The sequence below is a fragment of the Muscardinus avellanarius genome, assembly GCF_963383645.1.
Source record: "Muscardinus avellanarius genome assembly, chromosome: 8".
Classification (NCBI taxonomy): domain Eukaryota; kingdom Metazoa; phylum Chordata; class Mammalia; order Rodentia; family Gliridae; genus Muscardinus; species Muscardinus avellanarius.
In genome coordinates this window covers 41,798,747-41,822,761 of record NC_137794.1, presented here as the reverse complement: position 1 = coordinate 41,822,761, position 24,015 = coordinate 41,798,747, and the positions used below count along the sequence as shown (strand labels likewise).

The window sequence follows — 24,015 nt, the reverse complement described above, 5'->3', positions numbered from 1 at the left end:
CACTTAGGTAATTTACCTAGCATTTCCTCACTTAAAATGGGGGTTAGAAAGCCGGGCATGGCGGCACACGCTTGTAATCCCCGCGCTTGGGAGGTGGAGACGGGAGGATCACGCAGGTTCAAAGCCAGCCGCGCGCGCTGGCTTAAGAGACCCTGTTTCCAAATAAAAATATAAAAAAACAGGTCTGGGAGTGTAGCCCAGAGGTAGAAGGGTTTCCAGGAACCCCAGTACCACCAAAAAATAAAAATAAAGAATTAACTATCATTAGCATATCTGATACATGGGCCCTCAGCTTGGAAAAGCCAGATATAGCAAATCCCAGCTAGATGGCAGCCTTGGACATGGATAACTATAATAAAGCTTCTCTTTCTTCTTGGGCACTAAAGAAGACACTCTAGTATTTTTTCTTTTTTCCGTACTGGTATTGGGGGTGAAACCCAGGGGCATTCTACCTCTGAGCTACACTCCTTGCCCTATTCTTTTAGTCGTGTGTGTGTGTGTGTGTGTGTGTGTGTGTGTGTGTGGTACTGGGGTTCCTGGATACCCTTCTACCTCCGGGCTATACTCCCAAACACCTATTTTTAAATTTTATTTGGAAACAGGGTCTCTTAAGCCAGCGAGGGTGGCTTCGAACCTGCGCAATTCTCCTGTCTCCGCCTCCCAAGCACAGGGATTACAAGCGTGTGCCACCACACCCGGCTTTTTTTATTCTTTTTAGTTTTTGAAACAGGGTCTCGCTGAGCGTGGTGGCGCACGCTTGTAATCCCAGCACTCAGGAGGCTGAGACAGGAGGATTGCACAGGTTTGAAGCCAGCTTCAGTTACTTAGTGAGGCTCTCAGCAACTTACTGAGACCCTGTTTTCAAATAAAATATAAAAATAGGTCTGGGAGTATAGCCTGGAAGTAGAAAGCCTCTGGGTTCCACCCCCAGTACCATTAAAAAAAAAAAAAAAAAGAAAGAAAGAAAGAAAGAGAGTCTCAGATGTGAAGGGCCTGAGTAGCTGAGGCTGTCCATGAACCACAATTCTCCAGTCTCGGCCACCATGCCCAGCTCACCCCTACTATTCTTAATTCCTCTGTGTTCATAGTGCTCCCTAGGTAGGGTTCCCTATAGAACTCTTGCTTTTTGCTTCACAAATTTATGTCACCTTAATTGAACATGGATCTCCTCAAATGATGGGAAGATACTGTGAAGAAGCTGCGTTCCTAAACTCCTTACATGTACCATAGAACCTAGAACTGAAATGTACTTAGATCAACATTTGATTCAATCTTCTCACACTGCTTTCTAAATACATCTTTTGTGTACAGTTCAACAAATTAAATGGAAAGTTCTTTAAATTTCTGAATTCCAATTACCTTCTCCATTCTAGTTCAAAAATCTATTTTTATAGCCGGGCATGGTGGCTCATGTTTGTAATCCCAGCACTTGGGAGGCTGAGACCGGAGGATTGAGGTTCCCGGACAGCCTCAGCTACTTAGTGAAGGGCATCTGCAACTCAGTGAGACCCAGTTTCAAAATAAAGAATAAAAAATGGGGCAGGGGGTGTAGTTCAGAGGTCAAATGCTCCTGGGTTCCATCCCCAGACACCCACCCTACCCCACACACACAAAATCTATTTTTATGGTCACTTCCAGACAGTTCAAGTTGCATTACCCTTCAAATCATAGACTTAGTATTCTAGGTTTTCACAATAAAGTTGGCCCTTTTACCCTTTCTTTGATATCATTAAGACCTCCAGCCGGGCATGGTGGCACAGGCTTTTAATCCCAGCATTCAGGAGGCTGAGACAGGAGGATCGAGGTTCATGGACAGCCTCAGCTACTGAGGCCCTTTGCAACTCAATGAAAGCCTGTTTCAAAAATAAGACCAAAGATTAGGGCTGGGAGGTGTGGCTCAGAGGTAGAATGCCCCTGGTTTTCATCCTCAGTACTGAAGGGGGTGGGGGGAAGACCTCCAATCCATGACCATTCCTTTTCCTTTTGTCCTTTAGGTTTAATTTCCTACCCTATCCAGATTCATTTCATTGATACATTATTTCTACAAGGAACATGCAACCATCTTCTTCTTGCTCCTCCATTCAAACTGAGGACTACTATCAGGAGTACCATATAATTATACATATGATGTCACTATAACATTGTGCTGTAAGACACTATTAGCTGATTAGCAACCTCATATATCCCCCTACTCAGCTCTTTTCTCAGCCTTAATCTCAAATTGTCACCGTTCCAACCTCCAATTTCTATTTATCCAAAGTTTGCTGCCAAGCAGACTTTTTGTTCCCTGTCCTCCTGAAAAGAAACTTCACATTTCTACTTGACAGACTTAGTATAAGAGATGTCTTTCCTATTTTCTAATACAATACTACCACACTTTTGTTCTTGGTTTCCCAGACTCTAATTTCTCTTTAATTGGTAGAAATTCACTATTCAGCATTTCCAACCAAACATTAAATAGCAAATAAACATTACTTAGCATGGACTAAACCTTCTCTAAAGTTAAATGACCACCATGAGTTAACTCTATAGACTATTAATACTAATTTATCTCCCAATAGCACTTGCAGTAACCATCTACGTATCCTTCTCAATATCCATCCTCAGTTCCTCTGACACTCTCTGTACTTTCACCCCTTTCCCGGTTCTTTTTACACATTTTCTCCCTGAATCTCCTTTGCAGGTCTCTTCTGCTAAGTGTTGGTGTTCCTCGGGAATAATTTCTTGATCATTTACCTTTCCCTACAGACTTTCTGGGCATGTCATTTTTCTCCTACTAGGAATTAAAATTTATCTGTAACTTAGGTTAAAAATGACTAACTTCCAAACTTACCTGTAATTCAGATCTAAAGATTGATACTGCTTCTTCCTCTACTTCCAACAAAATGTAGTAAGTGCTTACTATATCACAGATTGTGAGCTAAATGCTCAGGAGATAACATGGCAGGATGCTTGCCTTCAAAGTATTCACAGGGTAAATACAAAGCATTTACAGGCCCATTCCTATAATTCTAGTACTTGGGAGGCTGAGACAGGAGGATTGCAGGTTTGAGGATAGCCTCAGCAAGTAGTAAGACTCTCATCAACCTAGCAAGACTCTGTTTTCAAATAAATAAATAAAATTGGGCTGGGGGTATAGCTCAGAGGTAGAAATGCCCTGGGTTCAGTCCCCAGTCACACACACACGCGCGTGCACAAAATAAAGTATTAAAGTACAGAACATTTCAAGCCAGGCATGGTGGCACATGCTTGTAATCCCAGCATTGGGGAGGCTAAGACAGACGGCCTTAGCTACTTAGTGAGGGCCTTTGCAACTCAGCAAGACCCTGTTTCAAAATAAAGAATAAAAAAGTACAGAACATTTCCAATTTCTATTAAAAAAAATCACTATACTTCTCTGCTTTGATGACCAAAAGGAACCTCAAACTCAACATTTAATTTTCCTCCAACCCTAATCCTTCCTTATTACTATGGTAAACAGAATTACCACTCACAATTACCAAAGCCAGAAAATTATGATTTAAAAAAACTCTATTCCTTACATCTTAACCTCTCCCCTAAATCTTAATAGGTCTTCAATATGCTGTATTCTATCCTTTTAAAAAACTTCTATCTTCCCTTGCTGCACCAGGCCCCAGAGAGGAGAGGGACTTAGAACGGAGCTGAGAGCCACAGAGGAGATACACAAGCCTCACGGTCAAGGACTCGGCAGCAGCGCCTCCTGCAGGTGGCAGCGGCGAGTTCACCAGATGACTCCAGACCAACACACTCAACAGCCCACCAGGCTCCAGAGAGGAGCAGCGGACAGCGAGCCGAGGTGAGCCACTGCGGAAGAGTCGGGCAGAATTTGGCAGATTTTTCACCGCAGGGAGCATCTAAAGCTGCCAGGGACTGGGAAGAACCCTGTAGGGACCCAGAGTGGAGATCAAAACCAGAGAAGAAATACACCAGCCTCACGGCCGAGGGCATGTCAGTAGTGTCATACTGCCAGCGATGGCAGCAGCAGCGAATTCACGGAGGCCACTAAACTCCATCAGGGCACTCAACAACAGTGAGTCAAATTGCAGCCCCTAGAAGAGAAATCCCAGTTCTGCACTCCCAGGGACTTGACCCAGTTGGAGGGGGGGGCGGTGGCAGAGATATCAAACCATAGAAGAACACCCAACCAGGCACCCATCATGGTCTAAAGCAGCCTCATTTGACTCCCTGGGTCTGAGATTCTGCGATACAACCTAATAAAGGAGTAGTGCGGGCTGAGATCCAGAGCACCTTAAGTGAAGTCGTAGTGACCCAAGGGAAGAACCCAGAGAAGGCACAAGCTTCTGAAATCATGGGAAAGAGGAAAAACAATGGAGCAATGAATGCCCACAACCCCACAACATCAGAACCCGATAAAACAGAAATTCAGAGATCTCTAGAAGATCAAATCAGGAAAATAACTGTAGAAATAATAGAGGTGTTTAGAAAAGAATTCAGAGAGCCAAAAAGAGATAAAGGATGTAATTAATGAAGTAAAGGCCTCAATTCAAAGCACAAACAACCGATTAGACCACATGGAGAATAGAATCTCACTCTTAGAAGATGAGCACTCCAAAAATGAACGCATAGTTTCTAATTTAGAAAAAAAAATTTGACAGTAGGAATCTGACATTGAAGAAATATGAGCCCATTTGAAGACAGCTAACTTAAGAATAACTGGAATAGAGGAGGGAAAAGAAGGTGAAACCAAAGGGATCAACAATCTCTTCAAGGAAGTAATAGTAAAAAATTTTCCAAACATAGGGCAAGAGGTTGATACATAGATCCAGGAAACTTATAGAACTCCCTTTAGACAGGATCCGAGAAGAGGATCCCCACGCCACATAATTGTCAAAATGACCAATGTGGAAGCCAAGCAGAGAATCTTAAAGGCAACAAACACAAAGGGCCAACTGACATTCAGAGGCAAACCAATTAGAATCTCTCCAGACTTCCCAAACCAAGTCATGAGAGCCAGAGGGCTTGGAGTAATATATTCCAAACTCTGAAAGAAAACAACTTCCAGTCAAAAATTTCCTACCCAGCAAAACTTTCTATCAAATTAGATGGGGAAATAAGAAGCATCCATGACAAACAGAAACTGAAGGAATTTATGTCTTCAAAACCAGCACTTGAGAAAATACTCAAAGAGATTAACTACAAAGAAGAAATAGGTAATACACACCAGAACCAGAGAAACAAGATTTCCCATCCAGCAGACAACTAAGATTGGTTATCTGTGGAGATTCATTATTTATGTTAGTCTTTTACCTATCTCTAAACTGTATTGTTTGCTTTTATTGTTGCTAATTTGTAGGATTTCTATTTGGAATATTAATATACCTTCAGATATAGCATTTGGAAATATTTTATTTCATTCTATCAGTAACTTTTAACTCTGTTTACATTGTCTTTGGATATACAATATTTTTTTTTTTATTTTTTAGGGAGTTTGTTTACCCTTCTGTTGCCTGTGCCATTGAAATCATATCCAAGAATTCACTGCCAATTTCAATGTTGTGAGGTTTTATGACCCAGATTTTCTTCTACAAGTTTATAATCTTAAGATTTATATTTAGGTCTTTTATCTATTTTGAGTTAATATTTGTATATGGTGTTACATAAGGGTCCAATTTTATTTTTTCATGTAATTATTATTTTTCAACAATATTTAGCTAAAAGATTATTTCCTCCACCAAATGTTCGTGGAAACCTTGTCAAAAATAACTTGACAATATATGGAAGAATTTATCTCTAGGCTTTTAACTCCAATGGTTTATATATCTGCCTTTAGAACAGTACTACACTGTTTCAATTATTGTAGCTTTATATGGTTTGAAATCAGAAAATATACATCTTCTAGCTTTGTTCTTTTTCGAGATCGTTTTGGGTATCTAGAGTCCATATTCCATATTAGGATAGATTTTTTTCTGAAAAATAAATGTATGAGTTTTACCTAATAAAAAAGAAAAAAAATTTCTCTGGTAAGAAAGCAAAAAGAAATATTGAAATGTTATCTTTAAGTCATCAAAAACTTGGTATCAGACAAATGAAACTGTTATGTGAGATCATCATTGTTAATTTGGATAAATTTCTATAATACTAGATGTCAACCACTAAGCCAAGCATGGAAAGGAGGGATGGGGAGGGAACGGGGTGGGGATCGGGTAGGGGCTAACTGGGCGATGTGTGCATGTATGTCTATAAAAGTTTTGTTTTTATCCCATTATGATGTATGAATACAGTGCACCAATAAAAAAAAGAAAATTATACTGGAAGCCGTGATACCCTCTAGCTACCATTCTATTTTCTCCTTCCTTTCCTAAAATTTGTAAAAAGAGGCGTTTACATTTGCTCTTCATGCTTCTTGACCCACTTCCAACTGGTTTCTACTAAAACTAATTAAAAAGGTCACTATTAAGCTGGGTGTGGTGGCGCATACTTGTATACATCCCAGTTATGTGGGAGGCTGAGACAGGAGGATCACAGGTTCGTGGACAGCCTCAGGTATTTAGTGAGACCCTCCATGATTTAATGAGACCCTGCTTCAAAAAAAGAATAAAAAATAGGGCTGGGGGTGTAGCTAAGAGGTAGAATGTCCCTGGGTCCCACCCCTAGTTCCACACTAAAAAAAAAAAGTCACTATTTACCATAAAATCCAAAGGCTACTTCATGACCCCCTTACTAGCAGAATTATATATACCATCCTTAAATACTTTTATTTTTATGATTTTGCTTTTTTTTTTATTCTGTATTTGAGTTCCCCAGGGACCTATGCTGTTCTATACTATTTACCTAGATAATCATCCATTCACAAAACTCTCTTAGTCATACCTACCTGGATAAATGGCACTAGTTTAACTTTCATTGAAATTAAAATTCTCACATTTTCTCTATCTCTTCTCCATAGTACACAATTACCAAATTCTATGTTGAGTTCCTTCAAGTATCTCTACTCTGAGGCAGGTACTCTTTCCTGGATGACTTCAACAATCTAACAGGTCATCTTGAATTCTCCATTGCAATGCTCTCTCTCCAGAGTGAAACTTCAAAATGTAAGAATTTCTCTGCTTAAAATCCAAACGTGAAAGCACTGTTTAGAATGAAGTGCAATGCAAATAGCTAAGTCTTTCTAAGACACTGTGGTCTTTCCCTTGTTTACCTCTTTGACTTTAAGGTATATACATACCAACTATTACCACTTCCTCTAAAACTATTCCTATTAGATCGTTTTATACATGCTTTTCTCTAGCCTAGAGTTTCCTCTGCTTTCCTCCCCTCTAATGTCTTTCTTTAGGGAAGCCTTTATTAACTGTTTTTCTTACCACAAACTATGTACCCTGCATTACTTATTGCACAGTAATAATTGTGTAATTGAGTCCATGAGTCAGAATACCATGCTTACACATTTAAGCGTTGAATAAGTATTTACCACTATTATGTGTAAGGCACTGTACTAGGTAGGTGACCCACCTAGAAAAGAGACTGTCCTTGTGCAGCTTATAGCTTAGTGGAGTAAAAAAAAATGAAATAAAAAAGCAACCATGATTTATAATAAATGCCATGAAAGAAACCAAATCTTTTAGGGATAGATCTGATATGTGAAGACTGTTTTAAGTTGTAACAGGAAAATGGCATGTCAAGCAGAAGTAGACAGTATTAAAGGCCTTAATATATGAACTTAAGCCTGTCTTAATACATGAGCTTGGCTGATATGAGTATCCCAAAGGAAACCATTATGACTAGAACACAATGGGCAAAGCAGAGTACAAGATGCGGACATGGGCATACTGAAAGAGAAACATCCTACCTCCGTATACTTTGAAATCAAGTGTTTTCCCCCTCAAATTACTTCACAAGCCAGGAGTGGTAGTACTTGTCTGTAGCACTAGCTACCTGGGAAGCTGAGGCAAGAGTCACTTTGGCCCATGAGTTGGGAGATGAGCGAGGGCAACAAAACAACTTTAAAAAGGAGGGGTGTGTGTGTATCTACCTGCTTGATGGGGATATTCTGAAAGAAAGCCAATAGGAAGAATATCATAATGGTTGAGGAAAGAGATGGTAGTGATTTAGTGTTAGTGTTGTGATAACATGGAAAGAAACAGAAAGGTTCTTTTCCACATAGAAGGTAAAAATAAACATAACTATGACTGTAGGCAAAGGACACAAATTGATTATTAGGATGACATTATCAAACACCCTAGTTTGAGAAACACAGGCATATTCCACCTTACCAGATAAAAAATATTGGTAAAGAAATACAAGTAGGGATGGAGAAGAAAACGTACACAATACACTTAACTGAGGTAGGCAGCTGTATATACAACTATAATTATGCAGTTTGATCCTAGCAAAAAAAAAAAAATTTTTTTTGGTGGTACTGGGGTTCCTGAAAGCCCTTCTACCTCTGGGCTACACTCCCAGACCTATTTTTATATTTTTATTTGAAAACAGGGTCTCTTAAGCCAGCGCACGTGGCTGGCTTCGAACCTGCGTGATCCTCCTGTCTCCACCTCCCAAGCATAGGGATTACAAGCATGTGCCACTACGCCCGGCTTGATCCTAGTATAAATTTGAGTGTGATAGGAACATTGATTAATACTAAATTCTACAGAATAAACTAAACCATCCAAGGAGACTTGATAGTACACAATGACCCAGAGCACATACTGTGAGATGAATGAAGGGTAGAGTAACAAACAAGCAAAAACACTTCAAGAGAAAACAAAAAATAATAAAAAGTATTTCAAGGAGAGCTATTAATCTTACTGAATTCTCCTGAGGAAATGAAAGAGGGCATTAAAAGCTAGTAGACATGACAGCATAGAAGAGGCTGGTAATCCTAATAAGAGCAACTTTAGGAGTTTTGGTACATGTTTAGTAGTAAATGACAAGTAGGAAAATTGAATGTGCAACCACATTAGCTATGAATGGGATCAAACAACTGAGGTTAAATTTGGATGAGATGTCTCTCCCCATTGTTTGAGAGTAGGAGTTACTATGGCCTCTCTATAAAATTGTTGAAAAGGATTTAGTAAAATAAAGGTTGATTAAATTAGACAGCAGTTAATTGAGAGTTCTTGAGAGGTTGGGGTGGAATCTAAAAGTTATTTTTTTGTATGAGTACAGATACAAGCAGATTTCTAAATTTAATGGTGAGTATTGCCAACTTTTAAAAATTTCTCAGCAAACTGTGATTAAAAGATTAGGCAATAAGGGAAATATGTCAGTTAAGCATGTGGAAGAAAACTAGAAGGACATTTTGAGATTATCAATCCAGTCTTTGAAAAAATTTCCTTCATTCAACTGCTCAAGAATAGACCAAAGACTTTGGACTTTCTCCAAAAAATAATAACCAAGGCACATGGTTTGAGAACATGTGATAAAGACTGTGCAGAAAAATGAGATCTGGCTGGGCGTGGTGGCGCAAGCTTGTAATCACAGTACTTGGGAAGCTGACATAGGAGGATCCAAGTTCACAGTCAGCCTCAGGTACTTAGGCTCTCTGCAACTTAGTAAGACCCTGTCTCAAAAAAATAAAGTCGGGCGTGGTGGCGCACGTTTGTAATCTCAGTGCTTGGGAAGCGGAGACAGGAGGATCATGCAGGTTCAAAGCCAGCCTCGCTGGCTTAAGAGATTCTGTTTCCAAATAAAATATAAAATAGGTCTGGGAGTGTAAGGGTTCCATCCCCAGTACCACCAAAAAAAAAAAATTATTATTAATAATAATAATAATAATAATAATAATAAATAAACGGGCTGGGGGTTCAGCTCGGAGGTAGAATGCCCCTGGTTTTAAGCCCCAGCACCACATACCAGAGCAAGGGGAGGTAGGTAGATATCTGGGCTCTAAGCCAAATAAACTGAGGACAAGAGAGAGAGGAAGTGTTAGCAAGCCGTAGTTGTGATGGGGCACAAGTATCTCTTCTGTGGAGGAAGAGGAACACATCACTGAAGTGGGCAAGGTCACTGGAGAAAACCAGTAGTATTTTCTTCATTAAGTGGTAGTGATGAAGGGTACAGAAAGTAAACAAGCAACAAATACAAAACATAAAAGCAATAATGTAAAAAGTGGGCATGTAAAAATCTTAGCAACTGGGGTATTCTCTGAGGTGACATTTAAACTGAGAATCGATGAATAAGGAGTCTCCCATAAAATTCACCTTCTATATCCCTGCTATTCCCTAGAACACACATTGTGAAAAAGGCTGGTTAGACTGCACTGCTTTTTACCACCTCTCAAAAACAATAGTCTTTTCCCCAACTCCACTAACATTATTTTTCTTCTGGCTCTCATAAGTTTTGACAGGACTATTTCAAGTCTCCTTGATATAAATCTTGAATTTACTCTATCCTCTACACAGTTCCAATTACCCTTCTAAAATTCATACCTGATTAAACTGTTCAACCTAAATGCATTCAGTAGCCAATTTTTTTTCTCTTGAAAATGTACATTTGTCTAGCCCCTTAAAATACTTCAACTATAGTGAATTTAATATTGCTGAAAACTGTACATTTAACTTAAGACAGTGAAGTATTTTTTAATAACATGGTTCAGAACTGTAATACTAAAATTCTCCAGGACGAAAAGAAAAAAATGTTTTTTTATACGATAAAATCTTGAGCCAATTTAGATTGTAGAAAGAAAATATCCCAAAAGCAAAAGAATGAGGAAAAGTATACCATGAAAAATACAAACTTTTTGATTCTTTTTTTAATACTTAGACGGTACATTCAAAATCAAATTTACCAACATGCTATTCTATAAACTTATATTTATAAATACCATAGTTTGATTTTTTCTGTTCCATGCTATAAAGCTCACTCTACCATAATTACTTTCAGCACACAATACCTGGGATATTCTTAAATTTTTTTTTTCATTTAATGTTGGCAAATCTGTTCCTATAAGATGTAGGAGAATAATTACAGAACTGCCTACTGGTCAGTTTTCTTAAGCTAATAAACAAAAGAAAAGCCCCCCATACATTGGCATTTTCACTAAACAGTGGCTCATCCTTTTCATTATCATAACTAAACCTAATACCACTGCCTGTATCAGACTATTTTGTTAAATGTCCACCTTTACAAGCTAGGTCAACTTGTAAGAAAACTGTATGAAAACACTTAATTTTAACAAAAATTTAATATTAAATTACTTAAATTATTGTTTAGGAAAAAACATGGATTAACCACCAACAAAAACAACTTTTATTTTAATAAATAAGTGGGCTTACCAACGGGGAGGGATTTTAATGGGTCAACTTTTGTGCATATTGATAATAAACCTTAAGAAAGTGAAACCAACTATTCAATATAACCCACTAGGCCCTAAAAATAAAAATTTAATATTTTAATAATAAAACTTAAAAAAATATTTTTTCCAAAAGAAAATAGTTCACTTCTTGACCATGCTTATTTATTCAGAGTACCAGCAATTTCAATTAAGTGCTTCATTTTTTTTCCTGCAAATCTGATGCTACACAGGGAATATACATATTTTTTTCATTATCACAATATCATCAATATCTCAGGCTAATAATATTGTGAATGCAATTGCTTCATAACAAACACAACATAAAAAAAACAATGCTACTATGTATGGCAAACAAAACAAAACAAAAGCAAATATTGAAAGGATGTCTTCTTTTGTTTCCAGTACTGAATGTAGCTGAAAATTGAATGAAGTTTATCAACTTTCCTGAAATAACCTATCTTTCTGGCTGTGAATCCACAGTATAAATATGGTGAATTAAACTAAATGAGAAGAGCTTCCCTATATACTGAATAATCAAAATAATTATAACTAATACTGCTCTTGAAGACTGATCTAATGAAAAAAGTATCATTAGATATGGTGAGAAAATACAAATCTGTACAATCTAACATCGATAAACAGTAAAATCAAAACATCCAACTTCCTTATAGAAAGTGTTTTATCTATGTAACTATAAATGTTAAGGATTCTTGTATTTTATAAACACAAGATGGGCTCGCTTTGATGATACCAATTTTAAGATTTATAAAAATGTTTAAAAAATTCTTTCCACAAAAGTTTATACAATTTAAAGCTATACACCAAGCTATAAATCTCAGAAAATGGGGGAAAAAAACTTTTATAAGATCACATGTATAAAACAAGAAATGAAATGTGATTTTATTTAAGGCAATACTGGGCTACTTCACAAATCACCACCTCAAGTATTTACACTGCTCCACACTACTAGTTTCTATCACATTCACAAAGGATTTTTTAAAATACCAATATTTAAAATCTTCAATGTAGCAAATTTTTAATTCACATTTCCATTATATTTCATGAACTCATAGTAACGTTTTTCAATAAGAAGTAATGGGGAAAAATTCTGTAGCTATAGGAAACTACTAAAGAATCTGTTTTAATTTCACATGAAAACCACCCAAAAATCCTGGATGGCAAATTTACAAAGCAGAGCAAAGTGTTGATATAATGTGCCTACTTTGTGAAACATAGTTTTGAAATCATTTTGTAAATAAATGTTTCATGTAAAAATCAATGAACTATGGCAGAGTTTCTAGTTTTAGTTCAAAAAGTTCTTAATTTAAAATAAAAGTTTAAAAATTTGATCACTTAGTTAAAAATTAAATTCCAAATATAAATGTATCATTTAATAGTTTAAACTTACAGACTGCTGGTGGCAGCAAATGATTTACAATAATAAATATGTACAAAAAAAAGATATCTACAAATAAAAAGAGTACTGTTATACATGAGCAGTGACCTGGTGAAACATACCAATCACAAAGACAATTCAGTCTAGTTCATGGAAAGGACTACTGGGTGATAGAAATTTGAGGCTTAACTCAAATATTTACAATAACTGAATTCTGTTCCTCAAGTCCCATAGGGATAAAAAAAAGTTTTACATGACAAATGTCATGGTGGTTTTTTTTTTTTTTTTGGCCAGGTTAATTCATCTCAACAAAAAATAGTAAAAGTTTCACAATCACAGCATGCTTGATGGCTTCCTATTTAAAATAAAACTAAATAGATGTGTTTATAGTACATTAGTTATCAGTACTGCCCTCTGCCTGTGGCTTTACCTATACTGATTTCTTTCATAACAGACATATCTGGATCATTTGAATGTACTTCAAGTTTTTTCAGACTGACTGTAGGTTTCATTTCCTGAAGTTGCTTTAGGACAAGCTCAGTGCAATCTTTAAGAGTCTTGTCTAAAACAATTTTTACATTATCACTGCACTGAAGCTGCGAAGGGTTGGCAAACTGTATAAAAATTTCACTTTCTTTACAAGAACATACATGATTTCCACTAGTCATAACATTCTTATCAGCATTTTTTCTTGAATTTGAATGAGACCCTCTTTTAGTTCCACCATTTGGATGGTCTTTGTCAGTACTCTTTTTCTGCTTTACTGCAGACTCCTCGAGAAACTTAAGAAAAGATACTTCAAACCCCATTGGCTTAAATGAGCTCCAGTCAAAAGAGGCGGGATGCTCCTCAGTGGTTTGAATTGCAACAGCCGTTTCTTCTTCTTTATGCATGTTACTTAGCTTAACTGCTAAATCCGGTTCGGCTTTTTCAACTTTCCTTTTTTTATTTTGTGAGACATTTTTTTCTTTATTGACTCTCTTCAAATTACTTGCTTTTTGTCTTTCTGTCTGGCATAAATTATTTTCTTGAAAATCATTATTTACATTTGAAGAGGTATTAGTCTGGGTCTCCACAGTTGTGCTATCTTCATTTATTAATTTTGTAATAAACAATTCTGTTAGCTCATCCATTTCATCTTTTTCTTTCTTTTCAACCTCCTTCTGCAGAACAGTAGTTGTCGAGTTATCATTGTTCTCTGACAGACATGTGTCAGACTCTTTCACATCATTCTTATCAACTTCTTGCTCAGAAGTTTCCTTCATTTGCAAGTTGCCACACCGTTTGAAGACAATAAGAAGATTGCGGTGTTGTGATGTAAATGCCTTAGACAATTTATGGCACTTATAATGTCTAATTATATTGCTTTCACTTGTAACAACTGAAGTACATCCCTTTATCATACATGGATACTGGGTTACAAATCTGCTTGTACACTCAGACAAGGCATCATTTCTAGCCTTTATAGAATATACATGCTTCCCACGTTTCAAAGAATAGGGCTTATTTTCTTCAATTTGCACTATCTTTGCATTCTTGTTTTCTAAATTATTTTTTTTCTTTCGTTTGGTCTTAGCCATTTTGATTCCTTCCTTTCCAGATCTGCTGTGTTTTGTTCCCCTATGTTTAGACTTTGATTTTTCTTGGTTTGCCTTGCTTGATATATTTTCCTGGCCAGGCGTTAATTTTCTTGGCCGAATCAAATGAGCTTTATGTTTGTCATTATGCTTATTAAAAATATGTCGGAGGAGATTTGACCGAGTTGCATATATACGGTCACAGCCTTCACAATCACACTTGAATATGCCATCTTCTTCTGTTTTACTTGCCCTTGAACCAATTCCATGGTCTGCCTCAAGATGAACAACATAGTTCAAATATGTTGTAAATGAAGATTTGCACTCTAGCTGGTCACATGAAAATTTACCAACATCCACAGAAGCAGTCATGCTTTCAATCTCCTCAGGAGTCATTTCATGAAGCTTCATGTAGTGCTGTATTAGGCCAGTAATGGCTTGGAAAATGCGAGAACAGTCACTCACTTGACATCGAAATTCTTTCATAGTTTGTTTAGCTTCAGTTTCTTCAATCTCTTTGCCAGCTTCATTGTCTTCTTCAACCTCTGCAGAAAATGCAGGAAGATCTGACTTGTGAACAGCCTGATAATGAAGAATCAAATTTTGCTGTATTGTAAAGGCAGCAAAACATCCCTGGTGAACACAACGGTAAGGTCTATAGGGACTGTATGTTGTTGGATATTCAAGGGATTGGGAAACTGGCTTCTTTCGCTTTTTTTCCTCCTTTTCTTTTTTATGCCTCCTAATTTTCCGTCCTTTGGTTTGTATGTTTGTGAGGGAATTTGTATTATATTGTCCAGAAGTAACTGTAATCAGTTGTGAAGAATTACCTGTGGGTTCAGGACTTTTTTTTTCTGTAAGCTGTTTTTCTGAGATCACTGCTACATTGCTGAGGACATTTTCTGTGTCTGATCCCAACTGTAACACAGGCTGGAATTCTCTTTTATTTTCTTCTGTCAGAGCTGGCTGCTTTTTTACCTGTGTAATTCGTGGGGCTGACACATTTTCACTCTGAGATTTCCTTCCATAAGGCCTTTTTATTTTTAACTTTACCATTTCTTCTGTTGTAAAATGATGTACCAACTGACAATGAGCCCGCAGATTAGAATTCCTTGTAAATGTTTTTGTACACGTAGGTACTACACATTTAAATGGAGCAAATTTCAACTGATTCTTCTTAATTTCAAGAATCATTTCTGGAGTGTACTGATGGATTTTACCATAGTGCTTAAATAGTGCATCCTTTGTCATAGCACTGTAGTTACAGCCTTGATTTTGACACACGAAGGGTTTGTTAACTTTGTCACTAAGCTGAACGTGGATCACTTCAGAAACTGGCTGAACAACTGTGACACTTGGAATTGGTTTATCAGGAGCAGGAGTTGGTGTCACTGATGCATTTATTAGTATACATTGAGATGCTGGAGTAGACAGGTCATTTTCTAGTTTTAATTTTTGTAATCCTTCTAAAATTTCCTGTATTTGATCCTCTTTATGTAATACTTCAGACTGAGAAGTGTTACTTTTTATTGGCATGACACTTATAAAAGAGGAAAACTGAGAAGAATCAGGTAATTTATTATTTTGTACAGGGTTCACTGAAGGAAGCTGAACGTTATAACTTATTTGAGCATTCTGTGATGTTTCACCAGTAGGCTGAGATCCACTTTTTACCTCAAGTATTTGAGAATTCATAGCAGTTTTAATAATTTCAAAAGTCTTTTCAAAGTTCTGTATACCACTGTTCTCTGAAATCTGCAAATCAGAATTCACTGAAGTTTTGCACGAGTTCAAAGTCATCATTTGTGAATCACCATTTTCAGTTTTTAAAGGTAAAGGGGCTAACACTGTATGGGCCTCTAGATTGGTTTTGAAGTTTTCTTTTACATCAGTCATAAACAACTGATTGTCAACATTATTTAATTTCTGTGCTAGATTTTCCACCAAACTCTGAGGTTCACATTTGGAAATTACATTTGAATGAAGATTAGTAGAAGGGATCTCAATACTCTTTGCTATAAGTCCTACTGTTGCTAAGTCGCTTGTTACCAGGTTTTGAGAAGTGTTAGGTGCAATTAGTGGGGGAGCAGCTTTCTTTCTTCTCTTAGAAGCACTATTTCCCTTTTTATTTAAGTGACTGGATCGAGTGTTCTGAGGCCCAGTTATAACCGAAATACGTGAACTGTTACTGGAAAAATTTTGTGATGGTCCAGTGGAATCAGGGAATGAATTAGAACACAAACCATTTTCAACAGTCTTCAGTAGTAAGTCATTTGTTGGAAAAACAGGCAAACTGCTACATTCCTCAATGTTGGGAGTTTTGGAGTTTGGTGTCCTATTCTGGTCTGTCAGCAGGGTGTTTGGGTGGCATACAGTCTGCAACAAGGGTGATACAGTAGGATTTGGCATCACAGTTGCATTTACTTGTGCTGTATCTGAGACACAACCTGTTGGAACAACCTGAGAAAGCATTTCAGCACCATCAAATGTACTAGGAATGCCAGCAGTTTCCAAAGCCTGTTTAATAATTTCACTTCCTTCTTGACTAACAGTGGAATTAAAGTTATTCACACCAGATCGAGGAAACGTATTTGGTAAAAATGTTGAGCGATTTTCAGCAGCAAGAAGCTGTAGAAATGATGGATCTTTAAAACATGCTTCTGGGTTAAAGGTAGACTGTTGTGGCTGCTGCAAATTTATTGCATTTGTGGAGAGAATCATGCTGGCAAGAAGAGAAGGCTGTCCATTATTCTGTAGCAGTTCTTGAGCAATTTCTGCTCCATCCAGTGGTTTACAGTAAGATCGTTTAGATAAGTGTCCACCCAATGACCTGGGATTAGTAAAAGCCCTGTAACACCTGCTACAGATAAATTTCCCATCTCTGATAATTGCAGGCCACTTAGCCCTTTTGTTTTGCTTGGGTTTTCTTTCCTTCCCATTTGGGCCCCGCCCACGGTCTTTTTTTACCTTTTTCGGTGTAGACTGTTGGGCACTGGTGCTACTAAGGTCATCTGCAACATTCACTTTTGAAGAAAAAACTGCATTTTCACCATTGCCCCCATTTAAAAAGGAGGAATTAGTGTTTCCTTCAATCTGTGAGGAATAATGATTTGTATTATTTTCCAGCTGAGAAAAAACGGAATTAGTCCCACTATCTGCTGGTGAAGGGAAGAGAGACATTGAACTACTTTCTGTAGGTAAAGGAAGGAAAGGATCAGAGCCACTGTCAATATTCAAAGGCAAAACTGTTTTGGTTATGTCTTCCATTTGTGTTGGCAAAGTGGTATTAGATAAATTTTCCATTTGAGAACATAACATACCACCACTTTGTTCATTTTTATCCTGAGAAGGTATATCTGGATTTATGACATTTTCCATTGAGGGCAACAAGGGAGCTGACACACTTGCTAAATGAGATGGAAAAATGGAAGGTGAGACATGCTGCAACGAGGCTGAAGGATTCCCATTGGCTTTGGTCTGTGGTGTAAAAAATGCATTATTAGAGCTCACCTGTGATGGCAAAAAATAAACAAACTTTCCATTATTTGGTGTATTTAAGTTATTAGACTTCTGACTTTTTTTACTTTTTTGCTGCATTTTAAATGCAGCATATTGGTCAGGGTGTGCTGTCTTCATGTGTTTCCCAATACTCTGTGAAGAATTATAACTTCGAGTACATCCCTCAACCTGGCAGTTGAATTTCTGAACTGGAGCTTTTGGAGGCACTGAAGGAGTTCCCAATGAACTACTTAGGCTGGGCTGTGATGGAACAAATGCTATACTTTCCAGTGTCTTAAGAGGTAAATTATAAAGACTGGATGATGTTTTAACATTACTTTCACAGTCAAACTTGGAAGTTGGTAAATTGTTTTGAAATCCTGCCTGATTTTGCACAGAAAAGGTCATCAGGTTGTTTACTTGTCTTTCTAAGTTTTGTGGGTTAAGAGCCCCTATTTTGAGGGTTTCTGAATTTACTAAAGAATTCTGAGCAATCTGGGCTTCATTAAAGCAATCCTGCACTTTTCTCTCTTGAAAACCAGGATGACACAAATCATTACAAGTATCTTCAACTGTTGGACGTAAGTTTGTGACTAGTGACTCATCTGGGCCTTCTGCAGTTGAGTGTTCTTGCTTTTCAAAGTTATCCTCGACCCCCTGATTGAGGGATACCTTGATGGAAACAGCTACTTCACTGGCCTGAAGAATAGTAGGAGAGTTGTTTTCCAAACCATTTGTTAATGGTCCATTAGCTTGCCTAACCTCAGAGGCAGAAATCTGGTCTTGTTTGGCCACGACTGACTCTGCCTTGCTTTTATCCCAAGCATTACTTCTATCTGGTAGTAAGGTGTTTTCGATGTTATTTTCTGAAGGAACCATAGCTCTTTCTTTCTCTGTATTCCCTTCTGTATCCTGATTCACTTTGGAGGGCTGGACAGAATCTTCAGATGAATTAAGTTGGCCTTCAGGAGGCAGTGCTCTTTCAGGAGTGCTATGGTCATCTAGATGCTTTTCTAGCTCGCTCTGAGAGCGATAAACTTTACCACAACCTGTGAACTTACAAGTGTATGTATTATAATGTTGTGCTTCGTGGTCATACAGTAAATGAGCTTCTGAAAAAATTCTGCCACATTTAGGAAACATGCACTTTGCTCTAAAGGCTTGATGCTCCTTTCGGTGAGTTAAAAGCTCTGCATAACTATTAAAACCGGCCTTACATTTCATCTGTATACAGATGTATGGTTTACTGCCACAGTGCATTTGTAAGTGATCATTGAGATGAGTAACACTTACAAAATGTCGTCTACAGTACTGGCAAATAACTTTTTTGCTTTGCATTTCAAGAAAGCGCTTGGCATCTTCATTATCCTTATGCCCCTTTACGTGAGCAATTAAATTTTTAAAGTACTTAAAGCCCTTTTTACAAAAAGTTACAGGGCAATTAAATTCATTAACAGGTACTGGTTTCTGGACTGGGATAACTTCTGGCTCGTAAGATTTATCTTTGTCATCATTCTCATCATCTGATCCATCATTGTCATTAAATACTATGAAATCTGTTGAATAGAGACTATTCTTTTTTATAGGTCGCTGTTCCTGCTTAGCCACAGTATTTGTCTTTTGATTCTCCTGGGTGTTTGTAATCTTAGGAGGCCTTCCCAATCTTCTTAATGGTTTCATAGCTGCTAGTCTCTCTTTACTAGACTGCTTAACATGCAATGTGACATGAGGAACAAAAGTTTCTTTAGAATTAAAGTTCTTTGCACATATGGGGCAACTGTAAATGCCATCTTTGTAATGTTTCTGAGCATGTCGTACTATTCTGTGACCAAGGAATTCTTTATCACACAGCACGCAATATTGCATGTAAGCTTGCCAATTCCTAAACCTAGCAGATATAAATCCCCTCTCTCTTAATTGTTTTATCTCCTTCTTCTTTTGTTTTTCATCACCAATGTCTTTAAGAAGGACGGACTTAGCACCAACTCCACCAGAAAGTCCATTCAAAGAAGATTCTTTACTCTCTTCCTGGTAGTCTACTACTTTCTCATATACTTCACTGTCATTTAATTCATCAATTGAAGACACAATGGATGCTTCTTCTCCCATAAGTGCAAGACATTGCCGTTTTAAGGTTTTCCAGTCCCAGAATTCTGGATCAAAAGGCCATTGCATTTTCAAAACAAGTAAGAGCTCACAGCGTAGAGAATTTGGTATTGGAAGATTCTCTTCATCATATTTCTGGTCTGGCTGGTTATACAACATTTCCACAGCATAATATGCATCTACTGTAGGCTCAATTAGAAATTCACTCAGTTGACAAGCACGTTTAACTTCCAGATCATCAGGCAACAAACATGAAATGGTCTTGCAAATGGATATTTTCACTTCATGATTTTCTGAAGATTCCAAACGAAGAGCTTTTACACATAGTTCTATACAGGTAGCAAGTCCAGCACCTTCAGTCTGTGAAAAAGCAAACAGGAAATGTTAATCTATACCAATGAACACATTTACTTTTGAATTTAGTTTTAAAAATGCAGATGTGCTTTTCTCAAGCCCTGGAATAGCAGCAACCATAAATATGGCTCTTCCACAGCAATGCAGTTTAGGGGTGTGTGTGTGTGTGTGTGTGTGTGTGTGTGTGTGTGTGTGTGTGTGTACATGTACATATAAAATGAACTGCATTGAAAAAAATGAGCACTGGAAGCTAAGAAAAGACCTGGCTATGAAATAATCTAATATAGGCAAACTTGAAAGTTATTTGACTTCTGTGACTTCTCATATCCTATTTTAAACAGAAGTCAAAAGAACAATTAGATGTCATATAATTGTTGTTGTAAGCTTTAAAGAAGATTAAACATCTAATGTACCTAGCATAGTTTAGTATAATGTCTAGCACATAATAAATGATCAATAATGTTCTCTTTATCATAAATCCTACTTCCAAGCATATTCTCGAGAGCCTTCTGAAACAACCCAGTTAATCCAATTACAAAATAAAGAATATGCTCAAATCCCTTAGCAGGTAAGTAATAAAAAAAAATTGTTTCTTCTTTCTTTCTTTCTTTCTTCCTTTCTTTCTTTCTTTTTGTGGTACTGGGGTTCCTGGAAGCCCTTCTACCTCTGGGCTACACTCCCAGACCTATTTTGTATTTTTTTATTTGGAAACAGGGTCTCTTATTTGATAATTAATAGTGAGGATTTTAGTGTTGTCATACAGCTGAACGTCAAATCACCTACCGTAGTTATGGCTAAACTGAGAATGAAGAGTAAGAGACATGGCCCAATAAGCAGGCTTTTTTCTTTAGAATTAGCATCCTGAACTATTATTATTAGAATAGTAGTAATGAAGTTAAGAATTACTTGATACATGGAGTGAAGAGATAAAAATGCATTTTAGGGGATATAATGTATAATGCAAGAAACAGGATGTGGCCACATTTATTGGAATGAAATATATGTGACATAAGATAAAAAGGCAAGAAGGAAAAGGAACAAATAAAACTGATGGAGTCTGTATTTTCACCACCCAAGGAAATAAAATATACTAAAATAGAAGCCAAGATTTCTATTTGTGGGGCAAAAAAAGAGTTAGGGGGAAAGGTTAGGATAATAAACTACCCTTGATCTTAAGAAAAACAAGGGGATGAAGACAAAGAAGAAGTGGACAGGAAGGGCAGATATACCTATTTCATAAGTGACAGGGAATACAGGCTATCTTCAGCTTTCACATAAACTTGTGTACTTATTTTACAGTACTTTGAGATAGAACTGAGCTATACAATTTTTATAATAAAACATTTGCATCTCTGTTACATGACCTAGGAACTGCTGATAACAGTAGATAATTATTTTGTCATAAGACACAAGAAAGAAGATATGTAGTCAATGAAGCAACATACAAGAGAAGAGGATGCAAAGAAGTCCTGGAGCAGTCAAAACTGAAGCCAACCATAAGGGTGGTCTGAGGACACAAGTAATAATGTCAATAGGACTGGTTCAAATATAAAGGATGAGTTCTGGAAAAGGCTGTGACTATTTAGAAAGCTTAGAAATGACAGCAAAATAAACTAAGAAAATATTCATAGCTCAGCAGATTTTTGGATGAAGGATAGATATATTTGCTTGGGGAAAAGAATTTTGTCATATGAAAATCAAACCTTTACTCAACAAATGAAAAATGCTGATTCAAAAACTTATGAAAAACAGTTAAAGTTATTTCATAGTTAAAATTATTTTAAAAAATTAATTCGAGAACTTACAAAATTTTTTGTAATTGGATTAAAATTATTTCAGAGGGGAATCTCACTGACACTTCTGGTTCATTTCAACTGATAAATAGCAAATACTTTTAATAAATTTACTTCATATACATTGCAAGTGATAACATTTCAAACATGAAAAAATAATGCTAACAAAATAAACTTACTCAAGATTTTTATTCCTCTTAGTTTTCATGTATAGGTATAAACTAGAAAATTAAGTTGATAGGCAATATTCAAATCATAAGTAGGTCATAAAACAAGTATGTTTTAAGAGTATGTTTTATAACAAGTATGTTTTAAAAACTTTCAATAATACAATGTGATTATCCAGGTGAGGTGGCGCACACGTGAAATCCCAGCATTTGGAAGGCTGGTTCGCCAGCCTCAGCTACTTTGGCCCTTTGCAACTCAGTGAGACCCTGTTTCAAAATAAAGAATAAAAAATAGGGCTGAGGGTGTAGCTCGGAGGAAGAATGCCCCTGGGTTCCATCCCCAGTACTGAAAAACAACAACAACGTGATTAAAGAAGTGATTAACCTATAAAAATCTACTTAAGTCACAACATCAGTTAATAAAATAGTGACAGTACAAGCTTAAGTTTATAGTCACAGGAACAGAAAGCTAAGTGGTATGAATTCAGAAGAATAGATTGACCCCCTTTCTGGTACAAAAAGGATACCAGGCAAGCTTGTCTTTGGTACCCCTTCTATAGTCTTTCTATTCATTTCCTCTGGATATTTAGTTTTCTTGATCCAGAGTTTTCATGTTGATTTTACCTTCACATGTGATTTTCCTTTCAGCCCTCCCTTGTCTAATCATAGCATCATGCCTTACTCTGCTTTAAACTTCTTTAAATGAGCCAAGTATGATGGTGTATGCCTGTAATCCCAGTACTTGAGAGGCTGAGAGAGGAGGATCACAGGTTTGTGGCCAGCTCGACTTAGTGAGACCATGTTTCAAAATAAAGAATAAAATGTAGCACTAAAGCCGGGTGTGGTGGCGCACGCTTGTAATCCGCTTGTAATCCCTGCGCTTGGGAGGCTGAGACAGGAGGATCATACGGGTTCAAAGCCAGCCTCAGCTACTTATTGAGGTGAGACCCTGTTTCCAAATAAAATATAAAAAGGTCTGGGAGTATAACCCAGGGGTAGAAAGCCTCTGGGTTCCACCCCCAGTACCACCAAAAAAAAAAAAAAAAAAAAAGTAGCGCTAGGGATATAGCTTGGAGGTAGAATGCCTCTGGGATAAATCTTCAGTACTGCAAAAATAAATTAATTAATTAAATTCCTTTAGTGGCTACCTGTGTATTTCACAATCAAATAAAACTTAATATGAAATACAAAAGGCCCTTCACAATTGGGCCTCTACCTCATCTATTCTAGCATTTTCTCCCTCTTTCCCACTATCTAAATAGCCTATATTTCAGGCAAATTGAGCTATCTAGTTTCCCAATTATCCATCCCATCCTCTCATTTGCCTCAAAACCCACTTTACATGTTTTTTCTGTGACAGAAACTTTCTCCTCCCTCTTTGGCCATTACTATTTGAGTGTCAAAACAGATGGGTAAGTTAAATGACCCACTTCTTTTGTTCACTTAGCACCTACTTTCTACCAAGCACTATGCTAAACAACGTGTTCTTCAGGAGTCTTGACATTTCACTGGAGGAGAACGCCTATGTTACACTGCAATTGTTTTTGTGTCTCCAACAACAGACTATGAAATCCTGAGCAGGGCAAGCCTTTAACTTCAAGGAATCTAGAAAAGATGATATTCCCTGAATAAAAAGATGTGCCAAGCTATCTGCTCCAATTCCTTTGAAGATCTCAAGATTTAAGAAGAAAACAGTTATTTTTAAATTAGTATCTGAGTGGCTAGTCAACAGTCATTAATTCCTGGAGTTTTGAAAGAAGATGGTTGGTTACCAGTTAACAAATTACTTAACCTTGTAGTTAAGTTTGATCATTTAAGAAAGTGAAAAATTACAGTAGAAAGTGAAAAC

At 37.1% G+C, this 24,015-nt stretch overlaps 1 protein-coding gene across 1 annotated transcript in view; it reads right to left on the bottom strand.

Annotated features, from left to right (window-relative positions):
- Window positions 1-13,072: 13,072 nt before the first annotated feature.
- The window catches only part of ZNF292 (zinc finger protein 292), a gene marked incomplete at its 3' end in the record, with an annotated part of 77,990 nt that continues 67,047 nt past the window's right edge, over window positions 13,073-24,015 (bottom strand). The window contains exon 8 of the mRNA XM_080700189.1: window positions 13,073-20,212. Coding sequence (XP_080556315.1) covers window positions 13,073-20,212 — 7,140 coding nt within the window. The remainder of the gene's footprint in view (window positions 20,213-24,015) is intronic.